Below are 26,012 nucleotides of genomic sequence, written 5' to 3' on the forward strand. Positions count from 1 at the left end.
TAGCTGCGCTACATGCGGAGCGTTTTATGTTGGTTTAATTAATTTGTACGTTTGAAGCGTATCAAAATTCGCGACTTGATTTGGAGCACTTTGAAATGCTCGGAAATGTTGTAAAAATACCTTCAAATGAATATGAAAATCTTAATATATTGGCTGAAATAGACAATGGTCTGACGTATTAATTCGTTGGCGTTGCCGCCCGCATATCTGTACATATGTATGTAGAATCACGCATAGAATTCATTTTTCATTGTGTTTATTGAACAATTGAGGGGCACATTTGTCGTAGTGAATTGGATCCAGATATGCGTTCATATGTAGAAGTTTTCGAGCGAGAATCGAGCTCGACTCCTGGGTATCTAATTCATTAGTACATACTGCTTTCACTGCTCTAGGGCTAATAAATCTTTGAAAATATATATTTTTCAACCACCTTATCACAAATTTTACATACGCTTTGAATATAATATATGCAACTCTCATTTGGGGAATGCTGCTGAATTGACAGTCCTTCGGCGGATATAAATCCGTGCTGTTCCGTTAGCGTAGTAGTCGGTTGACTGCCATAAGACCATCCACCACCAACGTCATATATTTGCATCCTTGTCTAACTTGGAGATCAGTATGTTGTCAGCCATCATAACGGATGTAGTCGCTGTGTTTACCGTCATAATCAGTTATGCCATAGCCTAAGTTATGTCTTGTCGGAAAGCCGAAAATGAGATTGTGTGTGACGTAATATACTATTTTCGGCCCACCTGATCATCAATACATACACGGGAATTTGAACACCTTTTGTAAGCCATCTAATTTTCGAAGCAATAGTTCTCCCCGAGACGTCTGATTGCTCTAAAGACTTCAACCACAAGAATGATAGAAACAAGATTGCGCCCATCAGAGCGTACGTGACGTCACGTTTGCTGAGTTGTGCAGTATTGCCAACCATTTGCTCTTCGCAATAAATTTAGTGCTTTTTTATACCGAAAATGCGAAAATTTTGAAGTTTCGTGTTTATTTCTTTTTTTAAATTTAAAGCTACCAAAACTTTAAGTTGAAAAACAAACTATATTATTAAACAAAAAAAAGGTTAAAAAAGGTCACTCTGAGAAGATTTTTGTGCTAATGAAAATTTTTTTACTCTTATAAAATTTGATAATTTGAAAGTGCAAATTTAATTTTTGGCTCCATTTAAGGTTATGCAAAAATATTAAATGCCCCTCTCTCAACTCTTCTTAAGATTGAAAACCTTTTTACACATTTTAAAAAGCCTTTGAATTTATTGAATGCGAATTAAAACCATAGAGGTGTAATCGTTTCTTCCGGTCATCAATCCTTAGTGAGACATAGGACATTAAGAGTTATATTTATTGTAAAAATAAACAAGAAAATACCAGAAAATACTAAAGAAACCATACTGACATTTTTACAAAAAGAGTACCTTATCTAGTTACATAACTTCAAATATAGCAAAAAAGTCGTTCATTTAACAAAAGAGTCTCGCTTAACAAAAAAACCCCATAAATTTAATTGTACATTAGCATGACACATTTATTTAAAAAAAACGCACATTTTAAAGACAATTTGTCACGCATACAAAGTTCTTTAAGTGATTCAATAAAAATTTGTTGGGTTATTTTCTTTGAATGGACATTTTAATGCGTTTTTATACCCAAAACTAGGCAACACTGCAGTAGCGTGAGAGAGATTTGACTGCCGAAAGCAGAAGAACACCAACAACACCTGCACTCGCGGGCAATGCCACCAGATGTTAAAAAAAGTAAAGCTAAATAAAACTGAGTGAATTGTTTAAATATTTATTACAAAATTTATATTTTACAAAATTATAAACATGACATTTTAATTAGAATAGCTAGAAAAATGTCATGAAGAAAGAACTAAAACTCCGAGACAAAAAATAATAAAAATAACAAAAAAAAAAATGCTAAATGAAGTTACGAAAATGGTAATCTGGCCATACTGGAGCTAAAATCACGTAACTAGTTGTCAAATTCGCTGAGCGCAAAGTAACGGGACCACGATAGGCGCCATCTCATTATTCTTTCCATCATGCTTCAACCATATAAATCAAGATATAGCGATGAATAAGTTGACGGGACTTTCTATTATTCGCGTTTATATCGGGTTTTTTTTTTTAGCTGAATTAGAACTATCGATATTGATAACTAACAGCTCAGAATGGCAAACTGTGTTGACATTTCTGTTCAGTAAGATTTGGCAAGTCATCACGAATCGTTTAACGCTAGAGTATAGCTTTCTACATAGTTGTGGAAAATTACTAAAAAAATAAATCTGTTCGCGAAGTCCATAGAGTGAAGAAGACACCAAAACGTACCCTCAACAGTCGGTTCTACGCTACCGGAACGACCCGGATTTATATCCGGCCAAGGATATTCAGCAACACTTTAGCTCCAGCAGCATTCCTCGTACATGTATGGGTAGTGATTATGCTAATAAAGCAACAATAAAACCAATGCCGAAATGTAGATCCGTCGTCCTTCTCGACTTATTGGTCTTTGTCCTTCGACTACGTGAAAAAAATTTTACGTCACTATCTGGGCTTACGTGCTCGTGCGAGAATTAAAGCCAAATGACCATGGTTTGCGTCGCTTTTTTGCTGATTGGGCTCATTTGGATTTATTATTTAGATTTTTTGGAAGAAAGAGCCAAAAATTGAACTGATCGAATAGGCTATGAAACTCGTAGCCGCGGCGGTCGTACGCCGGATATCAGACTCAAAAACTAATACCAGATTATAATAAAAAAACCATTCCAGCAATATTACTGTTTTGTATTATAATTTTAAGTTCTCAAGTTCTTAAAAAAATACCCAATAGAGCACGGCTAGTGCTAATCACATTCTGTCGTTTCTCATCCTTTTCCAAATTTCCTGGCTTACGGGGATGTTGGTCTTCATTTTATTGAACGCTAGACAGAAGTAAATATTCTACCTTTTGAAGTTCCAAGCTCTATAGGTGCTCACCTTTCTCAACAAAACTTTTTTTTATGAGAAGTGAGAATGTTCATTAACGCAATTCTGCATTAACAATTGGTTTTTGTTGTCTAACGGGCCAGGCCCACTAGTGGAACCGTAAATAGTTCTCACCCCACACGAACGAATCCAGGTCACCCCTCTCCATTACAATCGCCAACAAAACAAATTACCAAACTATCAATGTTTTTATTCTTTTTTTTTGAATTTCTCAAGTTTACACTAAACTAAATTGAAATAAAGGAGTTTCAAAAGTACTTTTCGGACAGAAAAACTGTCATAACTCAATTTGGCTTAAGGGGGGGGGGGGGGGGGGGGGGGGGGTCACAAAATCGAAATTTTTTTTCTTCACTCATCTTATAGTAAATCATTTCAAGAATGTTGTGTCAAAATTTTAAGTGGATCGGAGCAGAACTCTCAAAGTTATAGCCTTTGTAGGCACTCTACCTCGAATGCGGAGTATCGATAATTTCTCAGAGTCATTTTTTCAAACGCGTTTTTCCCGAAACGACTTCTTAAAAGTCGGTGCCAATCACAACTCCGAAACTATTCAACCGATTCTTTTCAAATTTGGCACACGTTTTCTAAATCAAAAATACCTCCCCCCCTACACTGTTTTTTTTTTATTTTTATTTTTTTTTTAAGGTTGTTTTTCACTTACAAATATGGCGAAATTTTTCGCCAAAAATGCTCGTTTTACGTTTTTTTGCCACCAAAACTACAAAAATGAAAAAAAAAAAAATTTTATTAATGTAGGGGGGAGCATTACGTCATACTTTAACTGAAAAATTCGACTTTTTTAGTTTCAGATGATTCTACGACGAATGCCGATTGGCACCGCAGAGCACCTCTCGAAAAACATATCTCCAAAAAAACTCTGTCATGGGCTTATTTGTCAATATTTTATTATTAATATTTTTTAAAAACTTATTGAAAAGATGTACAATAACATGCAACTGATTTTATTAAAGTATCTTAAGCCATATTTCTGTAAAAAATTCAAAAAAACCCTACCCCCCCCTTAAACTTCAGAACAGATTTTTCATTTAATTACCAATTAAAAGGCACTTTGCGTTATCTCAACAACAAACCACGTTTTTTGAAAGCTGATTCGTAAGGGAAAATACACACATATGCAAAGGCATACAAACAATTGCTAGCATTCCCGATACAATCGCTGTTGTTGTTTTATTTTCTGCACAAATGTTACGTTTAGGCCATGTTATTGTGCGTGACAATTTTAACAAAACAAACGACCTTGTGTTGTGTTGGCCAAATACCAAAGTACATCGGGACTATGATGTATTACATTGTTTGTTCAGGCATATCTATGTATGTATAAATGTATGCACGAGTGCGTAAATAAATATTATGTACACTTTAACATAGTTTATGCTATACAACTAAATATACATATGTTTCGTACTTAATCATCCATTCGGTTTCGGTGTCGGGTACGGGCAGAGTTTTCCAATACCATTTTTTGGCCTCGGAAACTTGCATACTTTGCAAAATGCGAAATAAAGGCAGAATACTGCAAAAAATTAGCATAACTACGCTTAACGCCTAACCTATGTATTTGAAGATGTCTCGTTCAGGACTATTATTTCCCAAAGTTAAAAAAAAAATTAAACGCTAATTGCATATTGATTACTTTTTGACGGGCACACACTTTAAATGTAAAGAAACTATATTTGGAATCTGAAAGATTCTTTAGCAAAATTGGTTTTAATTATAATACGTAGGTCTGGGTTAAGGCCGAAATATACACGAGTATGATAATAATTATTTTTTTTTTTATATAAAATACAATTGTCACGTTAAACGTTTCTCCATTTGCCATTTGCCCACGCTATCGCTAGTTTGTCGATGGTAGGTATAAACTCTCCGTCACTGTCCATGGTGCCCGCTATCTATAGTTTGAAACCTCTAACCAGGTGCACTTTTCTCAATTAAAGACTGAACTTCCATGCAATTTGTTGTCTGTCTCTATGGAGATCGATTAGGTCAATAAATGTTTGCATAAAATTATCGGCGAGAAAATTGAGGTACCGGAATTCGTTTCGGTTATAATAATGTCATAAGATGGTAATAAAATTGTATTAAAAAGTAAAAAACAAAATTATATATTATGTGGGGGGTATACAAATACAATGATAGCTATTGAAAAAATTAACCAAATTCAAAAGGTATATTTTATGTATGCCGTGAATGTTCTTTTAAAAATCACACACAGGCCAGCACAACTGTTTGCACTTATAACGTGCGTGTCATTTTTGGCGCGCGACATTTTTCTGGCCGCATTGCGTTGTTTTATCACGCTGCTCGCTTAACGCTGGCGGAAATGTCGCTACGATCTAGATTGAGATTTAGTTTTAACGATTTTAAAGCGTCTAATGTAAGCGCACATTTGTACTTTCAGCATATAAATGCCTGCCTGATGTGTGTATTAGGCTGGAGCGATATTATATGGATGTTTTTTAGCTTTGTTTTGTAATGGCATAGCAATGAAAATTCGCAATTATAAGTATTGTCTTCCTAGGATAATATTTTGAGGTGCCTCCAGCCTAATTAAATTTGGAAAGCATTTGTGAAAATCAATTTGCTTCAAAATCTGGCACAACTTAAGTTGCAATTAGTGGTGCCGTACCATAGCCATAATCGTAACCATAGCAATCAGCTGTTCTGATCATACATATTAGCATCACTGTAAATGATTATAGCATCACTGTAAACGATTATAGCTTCCGCACCGTAATTTACATTTGATTTGATATTTGCGATCAAAATTTGAATATTAGAAATGAATGACTTAGGGCCGGCGGGCCAATTAGATGTCCTAAATTCAGTAGTTTTCGCGAAGCGTTGTAGGATGAGTAAAAAAACAATTAGCCAAATGAAGTTTTGGGGATAGTTTAATATATATTTGAACTAAAAAAAAAACAATGTGTACAATCTCCAACAATATATTGTAAGCCGAGTTATCAATAGATTCCCAGAGCGCCTTGCCACTGAAGTATCCAACTTCTGTACAAGATACAACTTGCAATTTTCATCTGAAAACAAAAAAAAAAAAAGATTATTAATTTTGATGTAATTATCTTCGATGTGAACTAAGAAAATTGGGAGAAATACGTAAAATTCGAATTTTTGAGGAAGGTAGAAAAAAAAGTGGTTTTTCAAGGAAAAAAAACTCTTCAACTGGGTAAAAAAGTCGCTTAAAAAAAATTTTTGTATGTTTTTTATAGTTCACATAGAAGAGGAAACAATACTGAAGATAACGCATTTTGAATGAAATGGATAGCTCGTTTAGTTTTTTTGCAATCGTGTACATAAATTAGGTAAAATCGTGAAAATGAAAAGCCGAGAAAACGCGCTTCAAACTACAACAATAAGCGCACGGTTGCTCGACGCCGCACTACGCTTGGCTCTGTAGCTCTGCAAATACTTGGAATTTAACTCTGAAAATTTGTGTCTCATGTTCTTGAATATCTAAGCTATTGATTTCAGGAAAAAAAAATTCGATTTTTTTGACCTTTTAATTGGCCCGCCGGCCTTAGTGCAATGAATTGTCTTATAGCAAAGCTATCCGTGTTTTTATAAGGCAATGCTAATGTTGTCATTAGTTCTACTTCAATATCAGCTGTTTATAGTTACGGCATGACTAATCGACAAATGCTGTAATGGGCGGATGTGGTTCTGGTTACGGCTATGTCGTTATGGATACAGCACCACTAATTGCAGCTTTATCATTCACAATGACGGTTTTTATACAGGGAAACTGTTGTTGCTTAAATTTTGCGAACTGTTTTGGTGTTGTCCATGTCTCCGTTGCTTGCAATTGCTTTAATTTTTAGTCTACAGCCACCAATATTGATAAGAATGAAATCTCAAAGCGAGTTACCCGAGCAGGAGCAACTCAGTGTCCCCTCTCTTTTCCTCGTCTCCCCTTCTTCGACAAGTTACGAGTTGCTTAAACAAAAGTTGTCATTGTCAATATATATATATATAATTGGCGCGTACACCCTTTTTGGGTGCTTGGCCGAGCTCCTCCTCCTATTTGTGTGCCTGCCGAGGGGAGGCTGCTATTAGAAAAATGTTTTCTTTGTTAATTTTGGTTTCACCGAGATTCGAACCAACGTTCTATCTGTGAATGGAAATCACGCACGAACCCATTTGACTACGACGGCCGCCGTCATTGTCAAAAGTCAAAAGTCATTTCATGTTCATCATAACTCGCAGCAGATTCATTTAAAACAGAAAAATTAAAATACATTTGTCAAAGGAGATGCTTCTCGTAGTATTGCTGAGAAGATTTTTTCCAATTTTTCGTAGCACTTGAAAGTCAAAAACCGATTTTCGCAAATTTTTTGTTGTAAGATTAATACTCGTAACACTGCGCTGCTTGTTTTGTCATACATTAAAAAAGTGTAATGTATAACTACTTTTTAGATTACTATGTTATCTGTGACATTGTAGATCTGGTCAAGTAGAACACAAAAATATGTCTAAAATTTTCCATGTATCCCCAAAATTTGTATATATTGTTAAAAATCCAAATTATAACTTCGCTTTTTTTCGACCCTTTTAGGATTTTGACGCTATTATGAAGAGGAAGACTTAAGCTTTCGCATCATACTCACATATCTAGGGGTTTCTTCAGTAAGAAGGAAATTATTAATAAATAGTAGGTATTCAAAGTTGGAAAAAATGTAATAAAGGCAAACGGTTTGAAATTCATCCAAACACTGCAAATGTATGTACATAAATACGGGATGTACAAATGAAAAGGTTGAGTTGGCACGTTGTTTTTTTTTCTAATGAAATTTGGGCGGTGTCATCTTTTAACATACGATGAGGCAAATAATATTGTGCATCCTTTTTTCGGGGTTAGAAAGACAGCTTTCTGCAAGTCTGCCAAAACAGATTTAAATAAACCAAATCTCACTCCACCCTAGTATGTATGTGCATATGTATGTAAGTATGCTCTACTTGTGTTACATACAAATGTTTGACTTGTGCTTACGCGCACGCTCGCCTTACCCTTTTAAGCGGTTAACTGCTGTTACTCTAGCAAATGAATTAATAACTAAATTTACTAAATACAAAAAAAGAGCAAAAACGAACAAAAAATAAATAAAAGGAATATGTAATTGCACAATATTTGGTAGAGCCAAAAAGTTTTGGAAACGCCCGACTGCGGCTGCTGTTCTCATTTGGCTTTGGTCTGCGTATCTCAATGTACAATCAGCCGCCGTGGCCATTTGCCATTCACTTTTGTCGCACTTTTATTTGTTTCGACGCAGTGGCAGTTTTGTTCTGCGACCGTATGGTATTTGTCGTTGTCGCTTAGTGTTCAGTCCCCTGTGCTCTGGTGTGACCAAATTGCCACATTATTAAAAATGCATCAATTAGACATGGATTGTATAACCTGTTCGCGAAATGAATTAAAAGGTGTACCCAACTCCTCACGTTATGGTGTGGGCCATTGCGTTTATACCTATGCTTGGGTGTACGCAATTTTCTAAGTCACTGTCTGCTGAAGTTGGCTTCGTTTTCAATAGGTGCCTTTTTTGCGCAAATGCAGAATCCCTAATTTAACGGTTTTCCTATGATTGTAAATGTATGTACACAACAACAAAATATAAATAATTCAACCTTAAATTGGAATTTTATTTGTATTTTTTAATTGCTTCAAATGACCAATTAATTTTTGCTACGAGTACTATTTTTATACCAATGTCATTTAATTTCAAATTTTATTTAATTAATTGGATTTATTCATATTTTCTTCTTCTACGAAATCCATGCCAGCCGGATGAAGCTGAGCGTGGCTCTTGCGGTGCTTTTAAGAGGAGTGCGTTGCCATTATTTCTCCTAGGTATAGTAGTCCACTTCCTACGTCTTTCACAACCAAATCGGGACTAGTTAAGCATTGCATAACTGTTTTGAACAACGTCTGAAATCAGCTTATGGTACACTAAGTTTCAGTTTCAAGTCCTCTAAACGTCCCTTACAATGTGTGCACCGATGAGTTAGCTGAAAATAGTAACATCTTCAGCAATGAGGCCAAAGATGTACGTTGTCCGGTTGCAGGTCGCCGATCTTACTGAACATTGAAGTATTAAAACTCACACCAGATTTCTCGGTATACCAATGATTACTTCTGAAGCTATGACTGGAAATGAATAGAACACAGCTGAATATTCTCTGTGTTAATGCCCGTCCTTATTGGGGAAACAGAAGACAACTATGGGCATTTGTTCAATCATAACCTCTTTCCTTCTTATACATTGTCAGGTTTATTAGCTGCGCTCGTTGGTTTTAACGTCGTCATTTCATGGACTAATTGGCCCGTTTCGTCCATTGTGGCAACCAATTTTACTGACAAAAAAATAGATTATGTGTCTTTGAGTCGAAGGCGCCACATACGTACCGTACGTCATCGTCGCCAACCCAACTTAACCCAACCCACTACCTTAGCCCACTACAGACCTGAACCATTAAATGATAGAAAAACCTTTTTCTGCCAAGAAAAGGCTTCTTATATAATCCATCTACTGTTCGGAGTAAACGTGGGCCCCTTTGGAAGATCTGAAGCAGATTTTTACAGTGCGAGTGTATTTCTTCTTCTTCAAAATGTTTCAACGCCTTCTACTGCCTCCATCAAATACATTTAAAATACACTCCCTATGATCAGGAAGTACCGGGAATGTTTACATAAAACAAAACTGAGTTAAATTTCAGGCAAATTTATTTTATCTACTTCAAAATATGACCCGTCTGAAGCAACACACACGTGCCAACGTTTAATCCATCCACCCCTGGTAGGCCGACGAATGGATGGCCTTCAACTCCTTCGTCGCATTCTCTTTCACCTCCTCTATCGACTGAAATTTCCTTCCACGAAGTGGTAACTTCAACTTGAGAAACAAAAAGAAATCACATGGGGCCATATCAGGTGATTACGGTGCTTGCACGATGGTATTTAGTTGGTGTTTGGTCAAATAATCCAGCATGATTTGGACTCGGTGCGATGGCGCGTTATCATCATGCAAAATCCAAGAATTGTTTGCCCACATTTCCGGCCGTTTGCAACGTACACCATCTCTCAAACGCTTCAAAACGGATAAATAATATTCTTTATTGACTGTCTGGCCCGATGGAAACTATGTACTCATGGTGCACTATGCCTTGGCAATCGAAGAAAACAGTCAATTAAACATTCCCGTTACTCTTTAATCATTTTACCTTCGGAGGTAACATTAAAAAGTTCACAAATCCACCTTGTATGTTGGTGGCACAATATACATCTGCAACGGTTTTAGATCTTTTTATAAAATGAAAGAGATCCTTTTGCATAAGCAACATTTGTTGTAATCCCATTTGTTGTTGAAGCTACTTTTCTACGGTACGGTACCTAAGATAATATCGAGTAACATTTCTCTGAAACTCCAGCAAATTCATTTTAGATTCATTGTAGTAATAAAAAGCTTCCATTGTCAAATGCAGCATCGATGTAAAAAGCGGCAAAAATAATGAAATTTAACATTTTAGTAAGAAGAGATTCATGTTTTTCAGTACCCAAGCGAATATAATGGAAATAATGGGGCTAATATAGAGGCTTATCCCAATTTTCTATTTCTATAATGATCCTACATTTTGAGAAGTGTGCACGGTTTCAATAAATTAACACTAAGGTTTGTCCTTCAACACAATGGACAAAACTATATCACAGTGTCTTAAAAATGTAAAATAAATGAAGAACTACTTACAAAATCAGTCCATCCAACAGTGGTGAAGTTATCTCTCCGCCATATTTCAAAAAAGAAATTTCGAAAAACCGGTTACGAGCAGCTCATTGGTGCTGAAGCAAAAATGTGAATTTAACGTAATAAAAAGTAATTTCCTCCAACAATTTTGTAACAAATCTGCATTTTTAGTTTTTGATCAACACTTCCGAAGATTTTTTTAAGGTACTCAAAGTTTTATTTATTTTAATAATATATGATACAATACAAATTACCTTACAGACTAGGCAAAAATGTAAAGAAAATCAAGCCATATTCGACACCTGCAATGCATTTAATATTCAATACCAATTAATATTCAATAATCAAAATATGTACAATATTAAGTAACTAAATTTAAATTTTTTACAAAATTAAATCTAGATAAAGAGAAATCAAGCAGGAAGTGCATGAACTGCACCTATTGTTACTCGCAAATTTAGTCTTAAAGTTTTCCCCATAAAAAGGGTAAAAGTTCGCGAAGACTTTTTTGTGAAACATTTAAACATTTCCGCTCAAATGGGACTATCCTTCTCTTTTCTAGAGATTCTAAATTAATTAACTTTATCCGAAGGTTATAGAATTGAATAAGGGACTCAAATCGTAGGGAACGTAATGCCTGCTTAAGAAAAAATTTTTGAACGCGTAAGGTTCCAAACGATAACTGCGTACTCAGATGAGATGTGCAGATTGCCAAAATTTAGTGATGAAGATATCTCGGATGAAAAGTCAGCGGACATCTCATCAACCGAGACATAAATGACATAAAAAAGTTTGCAAATAAGTTAGCAGCTTCGGCAGGTGCACTTACAAATTTATCATCCAACATCATCGAAGCATGTACTTTAGGCCGGGTCGATTTGTGGGGAGGCAAAAAAATCGCCCATTCTCTTCTTCTTCTTCTTAATTGGCGCGATAACCGCTTACGCGATTTTGGCCGAGCTTAACAAAGCGCGCCAGCCCTTTTTTCTCGTGCTAACCGGCGCCCGTTGGATACACCAAGTAAAGCCAAGTCCTTCTCCACCTGATCTTTCCAACGCAGAGGAGGCCTTCCTCTTCCTCTGCTACCACCAGCTGGTACCGCATCGAATACTTTCAAAGCCGGAGCGTTTGTATCCATTCGGACGACATGACCCAGCCAACGAAGCCGCTGGATCTTTATTCGCTGCGCTATGTCTATGTCGCCGTAAAGCTCATACTGCTCATCGTTCCATCGCCTGCGATATTCGCCGTTGCCAACGTGCAAAGGTCCAAAAATCTTACGCAGAATCTTTCTCTCGAACACTCCAAGCGTCGCTTCATCGGATGTTGTCATCGTCCACGCTTCTGCACCGTACGTTAGGACGGGCATGATGAAAGCCTTGTAGAGTGTTAGTTTTGTTCGTCGAGAGAGGACTTTACTGCTCAGTTGCCTACTTAGTCCAAAGTAGCACTTGTTGGCAAGAGAGATTCTACGTTGGATTTCAAGGCTGACATTGTTATCGGTGTTAATGCTGGTTCTTAAATAAACGAAGTCCTTTAGAACCTCGAAATTATAACTGTCTACAGTGACGTGGGTGCCGATACGCGAATGCGCCGACTGTTTGTTTGAAGACAGGAGGTACTTCGTTTTTTCCTCGTTCACCACCAAACCCATTCGTTTTGCCTCTTTATCCAGTTTGGAGAAGGCAGAACTAACAGCGCGGTTGTTAAGGCCGATGATGTCAATCGCCCATTGCTCTGTGAAAATCATATTCTAGGGATCAAAATAAGAAACTTTGCCAAAGGAACCATACCTCTAAAACGAGTTCTGATGTCCCCCAATTTGGGTCGAACTTTTTAGTTTATTTTCTCATGTAAAGACCAAAAATGGTGATATTTTGAAATGATTGTATGGGGAACCCCCCAGGGGAGTTACAGGGGGTGCGCCACTAGCATGGGTGGATCGGCCGTCCAAAGTTAGTGGGGGTCGGTCATACATTTGGACTCGATTGGAGCACTCTAAATGGGTCTAAGTGGGATTTTCAGAATTCGTTTTAGAGATATGGTTCGTTCGGCAAAGTTTCTTATTTTGATCCCTAGAATCCGATTTTCACAGAGAAATGAGCGATTTTTAAATCGACCCGTCCTAATGTACTTGTATACTCGAACGCGACTTTATAGATTTTACAAAATTCCAAAATGACTTCGGATTAGCTTTGATGTTCCGCTCAGTATTAAGTATTAAGGTTTTGAAAAGCAGATTGTATAAGAAATCCAGAATTGGAAAAATTATTGTAAATCTTCTAATTACGGTAATTAAATTAAAAATGTTTTGCGTTTAAAATTTTCTATTCCTAATTCATACGTAAAATTTCCTTTGCTATTTTTATCCCTCAATACTATACCACCTTTTGCCTTGACTATAGCCTTCAAACGGGCAAAAAATGAGTTGCATGCTGCACGAATGTGATCTTGTCTTTGAAATCAATTTTGTCTTTGAAATCAATAAAAGCTAATTTCACACAAAAAATTTATGATGTTTTGAATATTATTCATCGTTCACCCTGTATATTAAAACTACACAATCGTAAAGCAAAGCTTAACGAGTCAGTTGGCACTTTTGATGTTTAGAGTCACTATCCCAGATTAAGTGTGCACTAGTTATTAATTTCAGATATTATTTCGCAGAGCGATTTAAAAAACACGTCCGTTCACACTTACATACAATGAAAATCGGTTTAATTAATTAAATTTAATATTTTAATATTCATTTATTGTATTCTTATCGAAACATGTCAACAGTGTTTTGCCGTTTGTCAATACGAGACAATTTGATTGGCTGCCGGCGTCTAAAATTTAGATATATTATACTTATACATACCCATACAAATGACTTACAGTTCAAACAAAATTTCCATCTAGAACGCAGTGCAAACAGTTGACAATTCCCTCAAACCTAAAACCGTCAAACCCAGCGTTCGCGTTTGGTGGAAATGTATTATAAGCAAAAAAGCATCGATTTCTCCAAAATTGAGTTGTGTTTTAGCTTTATGTGAGTGACTTAAACGTGCGGTATGCTAATGAAAACGCAGCCCACACAGCTAAATATCGTAATGGGAACATAAAGTACTAAAGCGAAAAGTGCCAAAAAAGTTATATTTGCACAAAAATACAGAGTATTTAGCAATTCTTAAGTAGATTCCTCTTTCGCACTATTTAACACATTTTCTACGACATCGAATGGGGCTTGCATTCTTTTAAGTACTTATTTTTATTATATATACTTTTGTTTTAAATTTTCGCACTTAAAATTCCGTCAAGCATGCACCTTATGTACAAAACGTATCAAACATTTCGCATTTAAACGAATTGCGTTTGAGATATTAGCAAAAATAAAAAAAAATTGTTGGTTGGTACATCTAGTGGCTCCTCGATACGTGTATTTGCAAGTAAATAGTTCGTACGTTTTTCACGAAGCAGATAGTTTTTTTTTACTCGGATGCCTTTTTCGAGTTTGTTCCTTGATATCGATATTTTTTTGCAATATTTAGTTATATATATATGCGAGGGGTGCCTTTTATATTTCGGGATTTGGCAACACTGGTGTTGCAATCTGGCAACTGACAGCTGTATCGCAAAGTTTGACACTTTTTGGCTTTTACGTACTCAGAACGTTTTGGAATACCAGCGCTATTTGTGTTGTTTACAGTAACTTAAAAGATTCATCTCGGTCCAAAAATGGAATTAAATCGTGAACATTTTCGTGCGATTATTTTTTACAACTTTCGACGTGGATTAACTCAGCAACATTGCATGGATGAACTTAATTCATTTTTTGGCGATGAAGCTCCATCAAGGACCAGTGTTTATCGATGGTATGGTGAATTCAATCGTGGTCGTAGTTCACTCCAAGACGGATTTCGTGAAGGTCGTCCAAAATCAGTTGTTGTTCCGAAAACCATTGATGCTGTGCGCGAACTGATATTGCAAGATCGTCATGTGACCTATCGCGAGATTGAGACAATCTTAGGCATTAGTGGGACCAGCATACATTCAATATTGCTCTAAAAAAGGCTCGTGTCGATTGGTCGAAGGAAATGCTCAAAAAATACGATCGCGGAGCTTCGAAACACGTCTATGACATCGTGACAAGTGATGAATCATGGATTTACGCGTATGAGCCCGAAAGTAAGTCGACTGTATGGGTGTTTCAAGATGAGTAAAATCCAACAAAAGTTGTTCGCGCACGAAGCACTTCCAAGCAAATGGTCGCCTGTTTTTTCGGAAAAACTGGACATGTCGCAACCGTACCACTAGAACAACGCAGAACAGTAAATTCTGAGTGATACACAACCATTTTTTCGCCAGTTGTCTTCCAAGAAATTAGGAAAACCAATCGCCAAAGACGGATCACTCTTCACCAGGACAATGCGAGCTCTCACACATCGGCTCAAACAACTGCATTTTTGAGCACCCAAAACATCGAATTAATAGGTCATCCGCCGTATAGTCCTGACTTGGAACCGAATGACTTCTTTTTATTCCCGTACGTAAAAAACAAATTGAGAGGTCAACGTTTTTCGACACCTCATTCAGAGTGGCAAAAGTGCTTCGACAATTGGTTCAAACGCATGCGAAAGTTTATAGATCTTCATGGAGAATATTTTGAAAAACAATAAAGTGATTTTCGATGATTAAAATTTGTTTTTGTTCTCTAATCCCGACATATAAAAGGCACCCCTCGTAATACATTACCCAAGTTTTTTCCAGGCTGTTTTGTCATTTGTATAAGTTTTGATCTCGTTCCTACTTAGCTGGAATTTCTCCATTTCGATATCCAGCTGCCTTCTCCAACATTCGGTTCGAAAATTTTTAGTTTTGTACGGCGGGAATAACACGTGAGTTTCACATTTATGACAAAAACATTTTCTCAACGACTTATTGTAGATAATAAAGTGCTGTTGTTGTTGTAGCAGTATACTTAACCCTGTCAATGTAGTGCAAATTACCGGTCGTCTTCGTTTAGCTCATCTAACGGTAGGCCCAGGGAACTTGATGTTTCAACAGGTTGGGTCCAGAGGGAGAGGGGTGTTAATTGAGTGGTTTTGATGGGACATGTGAAAAGGTGGTTAGTGGTTTAGTATGTCGGGGTCAATTCTGGATAGGTAGGAGTTTAACCTGCTACAGTATCCAGAACGTAATTGTGCGAAGGTTACGCGGGTCTCTCTGGGTTACTGGAGCTCTTATCTGCTGTAGGTGGCGGTTGGACTCCGTTTACGGTATTCGGGGGTCGGGAGCTTAAGAAGGTGGTAAGTGTTATTCCCATGGAATGGCTCGGGGTTTTCCCGACCAACGGCTGCCGCCCCAGTAAACTAGCCCTGTTTAGTACACCGTACCTTAATGAAAAAGTGCTCGTTGCATTCGGTGTGAATTCGGAGAGCTTTAGTTTGGTCAACATTTATACGCAGTCCAACTTCCTCTCTGTTCATTGTAAAAGATTTGTATAGGCAGCAGTAAATATAATTGCACAGAAACGAAATATATACGCAAATATTTAGAGAATTTGGTTTACCTCAGTTAGTGAGATAGATTTTTTTTGGTTAATATGTTATGCCTATTAAAATTTTAATTCTCGTATGCTTCCCTTTGTAAAATTCAAATAAATATGAACAAATTAATGTCCGTTCAATAATAAAAATTAAAAAAAGTCTAATTTTTATTTATAATTTTAATTTTGTACTCAATACTCTAATATACGCGTTAGTGTTTACCCATATTTGTTGATCGAGTACTCTGTTACGATACCAGAAACAAGTAAAAGTGTCGTTACGAAGGTAGTATCGAATGATCACTGGGTACATCTCCATATCGTACAATGACATGGGAACGAGATTATTGTATTTGAGCGCCCGTTCCTCCAGGCCGGGTTTCTATAATTTGTTATGTTTTAAGTCCGTGTACGCCATAACTCGAAATCTACCAGACCAGTTTGTGAAATTTTGCACAGCACTTCTTCACATAACTCCTTAGGCATGCTTGAGAGCATTTTTTCATTAATTAAAAAAATCAGTGAATAAACTGGCAACATCTTTATCGCAAAAAAAATCTTAAAAGCGTCGTCTGCGCATCGGCGTCATCTGAGATAGCACCTGACATTGCTGTCTCGCTCGAATCGGTCCGTCGGGTGTGGATTTTTCCTGTTCCAACGACTCATGTTACCGCTTCGCTGAAATCCTGTTGAGACAATAAAGTAAAATTCGCAAAAACATCTGAAAGCGTTTTAAGAAACGGCCTGTAAAAAGTGTTTTGAAAATCGTAGAAATTGTTGGAAGATGGCTATTGATTACCAAACAGATTATTTTGACGGAAATAAAATAAGTATTAGGGAATAATTGAAAAGTTTTCATTTCATTGACAAATTCCGTGTACTTTTTGTGCTTGTGTTCATTATTCTTGTTTCTTGTGGTATTTCTGGTTCGAATTCAATATGTAGCTCGCCAAGGAGCTTTCCAATTTCTTACCACTCATTTCATTCGAAATTAGTGTACGATAAACCAAAATAATTGATTTAAATGCTAGAATTGAGCTCACGAAATCGTAGCGATTGAATGAAATCTGTCTATAGGCATTCCAATATTTTTTTTTAGTTTTTGTCAATTTGTAGTATTCACTGATTATAAGCATGTATGTAAATGTAGTTGTTAATGAAAAATATCATTCGTGGTTGCTTTATATATAGTAAAAACATTTCCACCAACAACAATGCGAAAACTCTCCAGGTTTGCTTGCATTGAATTGCAATTATTGATATGCGTTGGCGCTTTCGCGGTTGGTTCCAATAATAATTAGATTCCATTTATCACGTCACCGTTGCTGGGGCCACCATTGCAGAGGCCTTTGGAGTGGTTTGCTTACCAACCACGTGCACTGTGAGCCCAATGTTTTACCTATGCAATGAAATTTGCTTACACCCACACAACACCTGCATACATATTTATGCGCTTGCGTTGTGGTCTTACCCGATTTACGTGCACAGCATTTACTAGCGCAATTACAAAATGTACCTATGCATGTGGCTAGTCATTGGTAGTTGGTTTTCGTGTTTAGCTTCTTGAATTAACGCCACCCGCTCTTCATGTGCAGAGTGTCGCCGAAAATGAAGAGGTCATATATTCGCTTATATTGCTAAGCACTAAAAAAGATAAAAAATAAAATAAAACCAAAAAATTTAAAAACAATAAAATCACTGAGAGTGAATTTCAATACGGTCCGCAACACCTCAAGTAAATCATAGTACCATTGTTGGAAGGGGGTGGTGTATGTATTAAAGTGTGCTTCGACTGTAGCGTAAAAATTCAAATTTTTGAAAATTCGTCTTCTCTTCTTTAAGTCGTCGCGATAGTTTCAGTGAGCGACAATTTGAATTTTAGGGTATAAAAAGCTGCACGATTGTGGAAAAAGTATGTCAGTTTTATTTTAATCAACCGACAGTGAGAATCTAATCTGCTTAAGCACACAATGAGTCCATTTGTTGTAAGTATTTAGCGATTCACCGATAATTGCATCCTGCGGAATCAAAGACTTGGATTACGCGGTATACAGCTGCAAAGACCGGACGCCGAAAAGCGACTTGAGTTGAGTTCGTGTGATATGAGAGAATTTGGAATATTTTTTAAGTAATCCGATAATTACTGAAGACATCTTCACCACCAACTCAACAACAGTGCGCTTCAGTGCGCGTTGAGGATACAAGCCATTATACAAATTTGTCTTCTTCCACTTTTCAGATTATCGCTGTTCTGTCCACTTTGGCACTCTCAGCCAACGCTAGTCTTCTTGGCGCACCTGCACCACTTGCATACGCCGCGACACCAGCTGCCTACGCTAGCGGTCCAGTCTATGCTCGTTATGCCGCTGCCCCAGCTCCTTTAGTTGCCGCCGCTCCAGCTCCACTCGCCGCTGCTGCACCCATTGTGAAACCAATTGTTGCCAGGACTTATGCTGCCGCTCCAGCACCACTCCTTTCTTTTAGGTCTGTAGCTGCCCCAGTTGCTGCTCCTCTTGCCGCACCTGCACCAATTGTTGCCGCTAAAGCTTTGGCCGCCCCAGTCGCCGCTCCAGTTGCTGTTGCTGCCGACATTGTTGACCCACACCCCCAATATACCTATGCTTACAATGTACAGGATGCTTTGACCGGTGACTCGAAAACTCAAGAGGAGACTCGTGATGGTGACGTCGTTCGTGGCTCATACTCGCTCATCGAACCCGATGGTTCCCGTCGTATTGTCAACTACTATGCTGACCCCATCAACGGTTTCAACGCTGTCGTCCAAAAGGATGTGCCAGTGGCCGCAGTTGCTCCCGTCGTTGCTGCCAAAGCTGTTGCAGCCCCCATTGTGGCTGCTCCAGCACCAGTCGTTGCCAATTCCTTAGCCGCTCCAATTGTGGTCTAAACTAAGGGAATCAAACCGGATTGTTAACCATTGACCTATTGATTACCAACACACCGACACACTCTTGTCCAAATGTCAGCTAATTATTGAGTTTCTTGCATTGCCGAAAGTCTTGGGTGCGCTGTGCGTTCCAAATATGGGTGAGACAAGGCGATTCAACAGGGGACATCCATTTGTAAATAAACTAGAAAAACTCATTGTCTTGTTGAAACTTTCATCTTTAATAAAAAAAATTCAAAAACAAATACAATAGTTTAACTTTTAATATTACCTATATTTTAAAAAAAAAACTTCAATAAGAGTATTACAAAATTTGGCAGGTTTGGCCAAGTTGGAGAAATATTAAATACATATTTATTGTAAATTTTTTCTTCAGATCAAAACCGGATATGTAATACATAGTGTGCTCTTACATACCTGACTTATACAGCGATCTGCTCATTATAACTAAGAACCCTGCCAAATTGATATCCAAGCTAAAAATCACGGCCTTTTTCAAGTTGGCCAAGCGAATTCCTTAAGAGCACAAAAGAAGTCTGATCCAAGAATAAACTCACGAGCTCTCAAATATTTTACTATACTAGTTTGCCCCCTAAAACTTTTCCATATCAGTAAAGCATTCGCGAGCATCATTCACAAGCTCACCCTTCTTGAATATTCTCAATACCGTAAAATTTGTTTTAGAGAAAGTTCTTAAAATATTTCCTGTAACTGGTGGCCGTTAAAGCTTTTCGAACAGTCGACTTTTTACGATAACGCTGCCGTATGTGAGGCCGTACCCTTAGCTGTGGCTTGGATTAGCTACGATTTATTGCGAATGATGCCTTTCAATAGATTCTTGTTAACCGATCCTTGATCGTATATGCAGCTAAACCTCGATAATGCCTTTTATATGTATCGCTATCCAACAATGATAGAATACAGGAATACGCCGATAAGTGTCAGTCGGATAGGAATTTCATCCTTTTTTCTAAACGTGATCAAACGTGATTTTATCATCTACTTTTTTTTATGGGGATATTTAAAAGACAAAGTGTATCTTAATAAACCAGAGACTATTAGACAGCTGAAGCAAAATATTCGAGACGAAATACTGAGCCTTCAACCAAAAACATTATGTGGTGTAGTGGAAAACGCGTTAAAAAGAGCCAATCTTTGTATCGAGAAAAATGGTAGACATTTGTCTAATGTTATTGTATATTTCATACATAATTTCCATAAAATATTATCAATATATAAAAACAATTAACCAAATAAATGATTATTGCAAAAGTTACATTAGTAGGTCTTATTTGGCCCACCCTGTATAACTATGATTGACGACTATATTTTTTAGTTTCCTATGTAAAACCTACTGTTTATTACATTTGTATGTTTTAATAAAATTTCTCATATTTTTCACTTTCAGTAATTTGGGTGAGGAATATTGGATGTTGTCAAATCATGAGAATGTTGCACGCATGCGCCTCAAACTCGAACCGCAATTGTATCCGAATAAACACGAGAATGCGGCGAATTTGCGTGATAATGCCACAAATGCCTATGATCCAAGGTAAGGATAATGCGAAAAACACACTTTTTGTGTAATTATTTAAATATCTATAATTAATTCGAAAAAATGCTCTTCAGAGAAATCTCGGAATTCGATTCGACAATTAAAAATGCCGTTGTACGTGATTTCTTAGCGGATGATGAGAATCTCCAACTTGAAGAAGAGCTGCGTCAATCGATTGAGGCTCAATCGCAGCAGGATGTGCCACTAGAGAAATCAGTTATTTCGCAGGATTGTGAACTCATTACGTTGATGACAAAAGTTAAAGGTAAAATCGAGGTGAATCAAACGCTCTTTACCTTTATCGACTTGAGTCCGCCGTCGGAAGATGGCTCCAAGCATGATTTTCGGTAAGTAATGCAAAGAAATTTGCAGACATATACAGATGTGGACGTAAAAATGCGGGCAGCTAATAAGCTTGCAGTTGAAGTGTTAAAGGGCCTAAAGATAAAAAAAATGCCGCGGGTAGCCTACTATTTTACCATACATACAAACATTTTAATAAAATTATCGGAAACCGTAAGATCGAAAATGGAAAATTAGAAATAGGTAAATAAGCGCTGAACGTGAATAAAAGAAAAATAAGGCTTGGCAAGTCCGTTTTCGGATATTTCTTAAAAAATTAGTAGACGATCAAGCGGAGGACTGACTCGAGATGCACCAGAAAGGCTATAACTGTCTGCACCGTATCTGTAGAAGACTGCGACTAATTCTCGTAGTCGTTCGACGCAGACTTCAAGACGCTTATCGGATGCTACTCTAACAAAGTCAAGCTGCCCAAAACGATTTTATTGAGCCAAACAGGTCCAAATTTAACCTCTTTGCTTGCGATGATACCCGTACGTAAAGAGAATCGACGAGGGCCGAATGGACTGAAGGTGTTCTTCCCGTGGTGAGAAATTAAGGGTAACTGACAATAACATATGTATGTAACAGTAAACGCCATTAACTCATAAAGGCAGAGTTTTTTTTTTTTTTTTTGTTTTTATTATGCATTCTATTCAATTTGTTTGATGACGCACGGACATAACTAAAAATAACTTCCGAATGATCGCAAACAGAAAAAGCTTATTTTTTCTCAGTTACCATATTCTATATGTTTCGCCCATCTCACTCTCAAATCGCAATGAAGAGTTACACCTAGGCTGGCGATTTAAGTTTCTAACTAACATTAATTAGTTAGTGGGCGACGGCTACTTGAGGAAATTTTAACCCCATACATTTAATAGCACTATTCACAACCGAATGGCTTTATCAGTATTAGTTATACAAGCAAACTAATTTAGATATTCCATTAAGTGAAACCTCATTTTCTTTTTCGGGAGAAAAATTGTTTATCAGAAATATGCAATGGATTTATATAAAGAACAATCCAAAATTTGATTCACCCAATGACGGAGTGCAAAAACTCAAACTTTAGTACAACTAAAGGAAACTCGACTAAAGTGCTAGCCATTTCTTCCATATAAGAAAATTGTCGAACCTACTTTGTATGGAATAAAATACGTGACACTGTCAGCAAAACAAACAAAGGTCAAAAATCAACGCTATTTTGTAGCCACTCGCAACTTACGCTGAAATTAAATGAGCTATAAAACTAAAGGTACATACCAAAACTTATTTCCAGAATTCTCATTGAAAAGTATGAATTTGTTTGTGAAAATTTGCAGAATTTTCGCACAAAGTTTTTTTAAATAAACTTTATATGATTTTTGTAGTAAGTTAAACAATAGTAAAATAGCAAAAACTGATCAAAATGATTTTTTTTTTTGTTAGGTTAGCTTAGCCAGGTTGCTTGTCTAAAACAAGATACTCGGTGGCCCGAAGCCCCTTTGTGATACCTGCATTTGATTTTCATCCCTAATTAAGTTGCTTAAACTACTTAGATCTTTTTAAGATCCCTCCAGTGGGACATTTTGCAAATTTCCCAGGTCTTCAAAGTAATGATCGCCAAGATATTTGGCAAGGAAGGTGGCCAGGCCCACCAATAAAGTGTGGTGTTGTGTTGTTGGATAAGCGAGAGCGACCTCCTGCTTTCTTTAACACATTTTGAAATGATGTGCCCTAAGGCCAGTGCCCTGCTTGACTATCAACAAAAATGACTTCCAATCCTTGATTATAAATAAATTTAAATAAACATTCCATTGAAAACGCAAAATATTCGAAATTGGCACTTGTCTATCCACAACTAAAAATATACGGCATTTTTTAAGCAATCTTTAGCATGCTTCTTCACATAACTATTAACTAAAAAAGCTGTCAAAAATTCACATTTAAAAAAGTAATACCGTACTGCAACTTTTTAAGTGTCTAGATTATTATGTTCGCAGGCGTGTGTGTGTGTGTGTCATCTAGAAACTATTAATTATTTATACAAAATGTATTTATTGTTTTCAAGCTTCCCGATCAGTAAGATACGTGAAGTACATTTACGTAAATATAATTTGAGACGCAGCGCTTTAGAAATATTTTTAATAGATCAAACCAGCTATTTTTTGAATTTCATAACAAAGGTGAGCTTTTGGCATTGGAGTGAGTATACAGTACCTAACGCTTTTAATTTTGGCATCACTTTTTTTTTTAGACTCGCAACAAAGTTTTTACAAAAATTTTGAGCCTGCAACCACCAAACATTTTATATGGCTCAGGTCGTTCGCCGGGAGAATTGCTGCGCACTTCAGGACTCACGCAGAAATGGGTAAATCGTGAGATCTCAAATTTCGAATATCTTATGTACCTGAACACAATTGCAGGTAAGCTTTACGCATTTTTTTCTTTGTTATACTCCTAACTTGATTGTATTTTTTTTATTTATCGTAAACGGCAATTTATCGAAGTTTTTTTTTTGTTTTTTGTTTTTTTTTTGTTTTTGTAAATGCCTACGTAGGTGATAGGTACTAGTTTCAATGACTTACAAATGCATAGAGTCTGAATTTGTACCGTTAAGGCGAAAACGCAGAGTGAATTTGATAGTTTGCTTTGTTTACATTTTCACGAACAGGCAATTTTATCGTAAGCCGCATTGTGAGTTTAAGTCTCTTCTTTTTGAATTTTTCTTCAGCAGGGAGCTTCCTCATCGTCGGATTTGTGTGCGTCAGAAGTCTGCTTATGTGCCTTCGGCTCGCAGTTTGTATGGCTTCGTCAACTGTGTCGATGTTTAAGTCGCGGTGAATGTCAGCGTTTGGTATATACCATGGAGCATTTGTTATTGTCCTAAATATCGTCGACTGGGCACGTTGCAATATTGTCAAATTGGATTTAGAAGCTGTGCCCCAAACTTCTATACCGTACTTCCAAATTGGCGCAATTGTCGTTTTGTAAATTAAAGTTTTGTTTTGCAGCGAGAGCTTTGACTGAGGTCCTAGCAGCCAGTACAGTATTCGAAAACGTTTCTTAATTTCATTCTTTTTTTTTTTTTAATATATGGTTCTTCCAGTATAATTTTGAGTAAATTGTAATGCCTAAGTATTAAGCTTTCGTATCAGTTTTCGCGTCAGAGTTTCCAATCTTTACTGAGTCTGTTCGTGTAACTGACTTGATTAGTTTTGTCGCCATTAATTTCTATATTCCATTTTTTGAACCAGTCCAGTGTTTTGTTGAGGTCGTTTTGTAAATTTGTTTGTGCTATTTTCGGGTCTCAATGAGATGCCATTAGTGTCATCTGCAAACGTCGCAATCATGCTATTTCCTGTAGTCGGTCCCGGTAAATCTGCGGTGTAGATAAGATACAGAGTAGGTCCTAATACACTGCCTTGGGGAATTCCTGCGTTCATAGGTTCAATGTATGAACATGCGTCGTTATATTTATATTGGATGTAACTTTTTAACATTGGAAAGTAGTCATATGGCAACCAAGATTGGAGTTTGTGCAGTAATCCAGGGAGCCATACTTTGTCAAAGGAAAGGCTTTAGCTATGTCGAGATATACAGCCACGCCTACTTGTTTATTGTTGAAGTCTTTATTAATTTTGTGAGTGACGCTGTGCACTTGCTGGATTGGCGAATATTTTCGCCTAAATCCGGACTGATGTTGGGGAATTAAATTTATTTTTGTTATAATGGGCTCTATGCGATCAAAGAGTAGCTTCTCAAATATTTTTGATATTGCCGGTCGGTACGACGATGCAAACGTGGCGTCTTTATTGGGCTTTGGGATCGCAATGATTTCGGTCATTTTCCATGTATTTGGGAAGTATTTGAGTTTTATAGTAGCGTTGAAAACGTTCCTAAGAGAAATTATTGCACTGTCGGGCATATGCTTTACAATTTTCCCCGAGATGAGGTCATATTCAGGGGATTTGTTATTTTTAAAGTCGAAATTAATTGTTTTATCTCTCTTAGTGAGGTTTTTTTGATGATTTGCTCGTTGTATGCGTCAAATCGAAGTCGGTATTATTTTCATTTTGAATTATATTTTTACAATGTTGAGCTAAAATAGTCGCTTTTTCTGATGATGTTCGTCCATTGTCCATTTGTGGTTCTTATTGGTGGGAAGTGTATTGTAGCTCCGACCGTCTTTTTTGTCGCCTTCCACAATGAATAGTTTGTAGATTTTGTTGCGTCAATATTTTTAAGGTAATTGTTTAGTTTTTTGTCTTTTTTATGTTTCAATAGTTCTTTAATTTCTTTAGTTAATTTGTTAAGTTGTTTTTTGTTGTTTTAAGGAATGATTTCATTCACAAATAATAAATAAAAATAGATAAGTAAATTCTAAGTATAATCATACAGGGCTGAACAAATCCAAACATATTTTAAGAATACCAAAGGATAAACATATTCTAAGAATAACAAAAGATAAACATGTTTTAAGAAAAACAAAAGATAAATACATGTATTTTAAGAATAACAAGAAATAGACATGTTTTTCCTAATCAGCAAACAAGGAAACTTATATACAAGTCGTGTACCTAAAACAGTAAGATGAGGTACAAGTATAAATACGACTGTCAAATATGTTGGCAGTCAGTTCAGTATTAACATAGTGTTAAGAACTACCCTAAAATTAAATTAAAAAAAATAAAAAATTATATTTTTCCAAAGTCAAGCAAGTCCTTAACTATCTTCCAAGTCTTTAACTAGCTTCGAATACAATGGGCTTTTTAGCCTGTGTGTTTTGGGAGATCCAATTCTCTCGGTGCTTCTTGACTCGCCTTTTTCAAATTTCAATATTGTTTCTCATTTAAATGCACATAAAATATTGCCCATCCTGTAAAATTTGCCTTTCGTCACTTATGAGATAATCGCAA

General features: G+C 36.7%; 2 protein-coding genes across 4 annotated transcripts in view; both read left to right on the top strand.

The window, feature by feature from the left end:
• The window catches only part of LOC128859998 (neurobeachin-like protein 1), a 177,997-nt gene that overhangs the window by 88,639 nt on the left and 63,346 nt on the right, over nt 1-26,012 (top strand). For all 3 annotated transcript variants that reach the window (XM_054097198.1, XM_054097200.1, XM_054097201.1), the window contains 4 exons: nt 20,623-20,766; nt 20,844-21,116; nt 23,165-23,279; nt 23,351-23,519. In XM_054097198.1, coding sequence (XP_053953173.1) covers nt 20,623-20,766; nt 20,844-21,116; nt 23,165-23,279; nt 23,351-23,519 — 701 coding nt within the window. The remainder of the gene's footprint in view (nt 1-20,622; nt 20,767-20,843; nt 21,117-23,164; nt 23,280-23,350; nt 23,520-26,012) is intronic.
• Nucleotides 18,208-19,244, top strand: LOC128860000 (larval cuticle protein A3A). The gene is made up of 2 exons (XM_054097203.1): nt 18,208-18,294; nt 18,549-19,244. Exons 1-2 carry the CDS (start codon nt 18,280-18,282, stop codon nt 19,212-19,214), a joined length of 681 nt encoding a protein of 226 aa, XP_053953178.1. The 5' UTR covers nt 18,208-18,279; the 3' UTR covers nt 19,215-19,244.

This window comes from Anastrepha ludens, chromosome 4 (genome assembly GCF_028408465.1).
Source record: "Anastrepha ludens isolate Willacy chromosome 4, idAnaLude1.1, whole genome shotgun sequence".
NCBI classification, from domain to species: domain Eukaryota; kingdom Metazoa; phylum Arthropoda; class Insecta; order Diptera; family Tephritidae; genus Anastrepha; species Anastrepha ludens.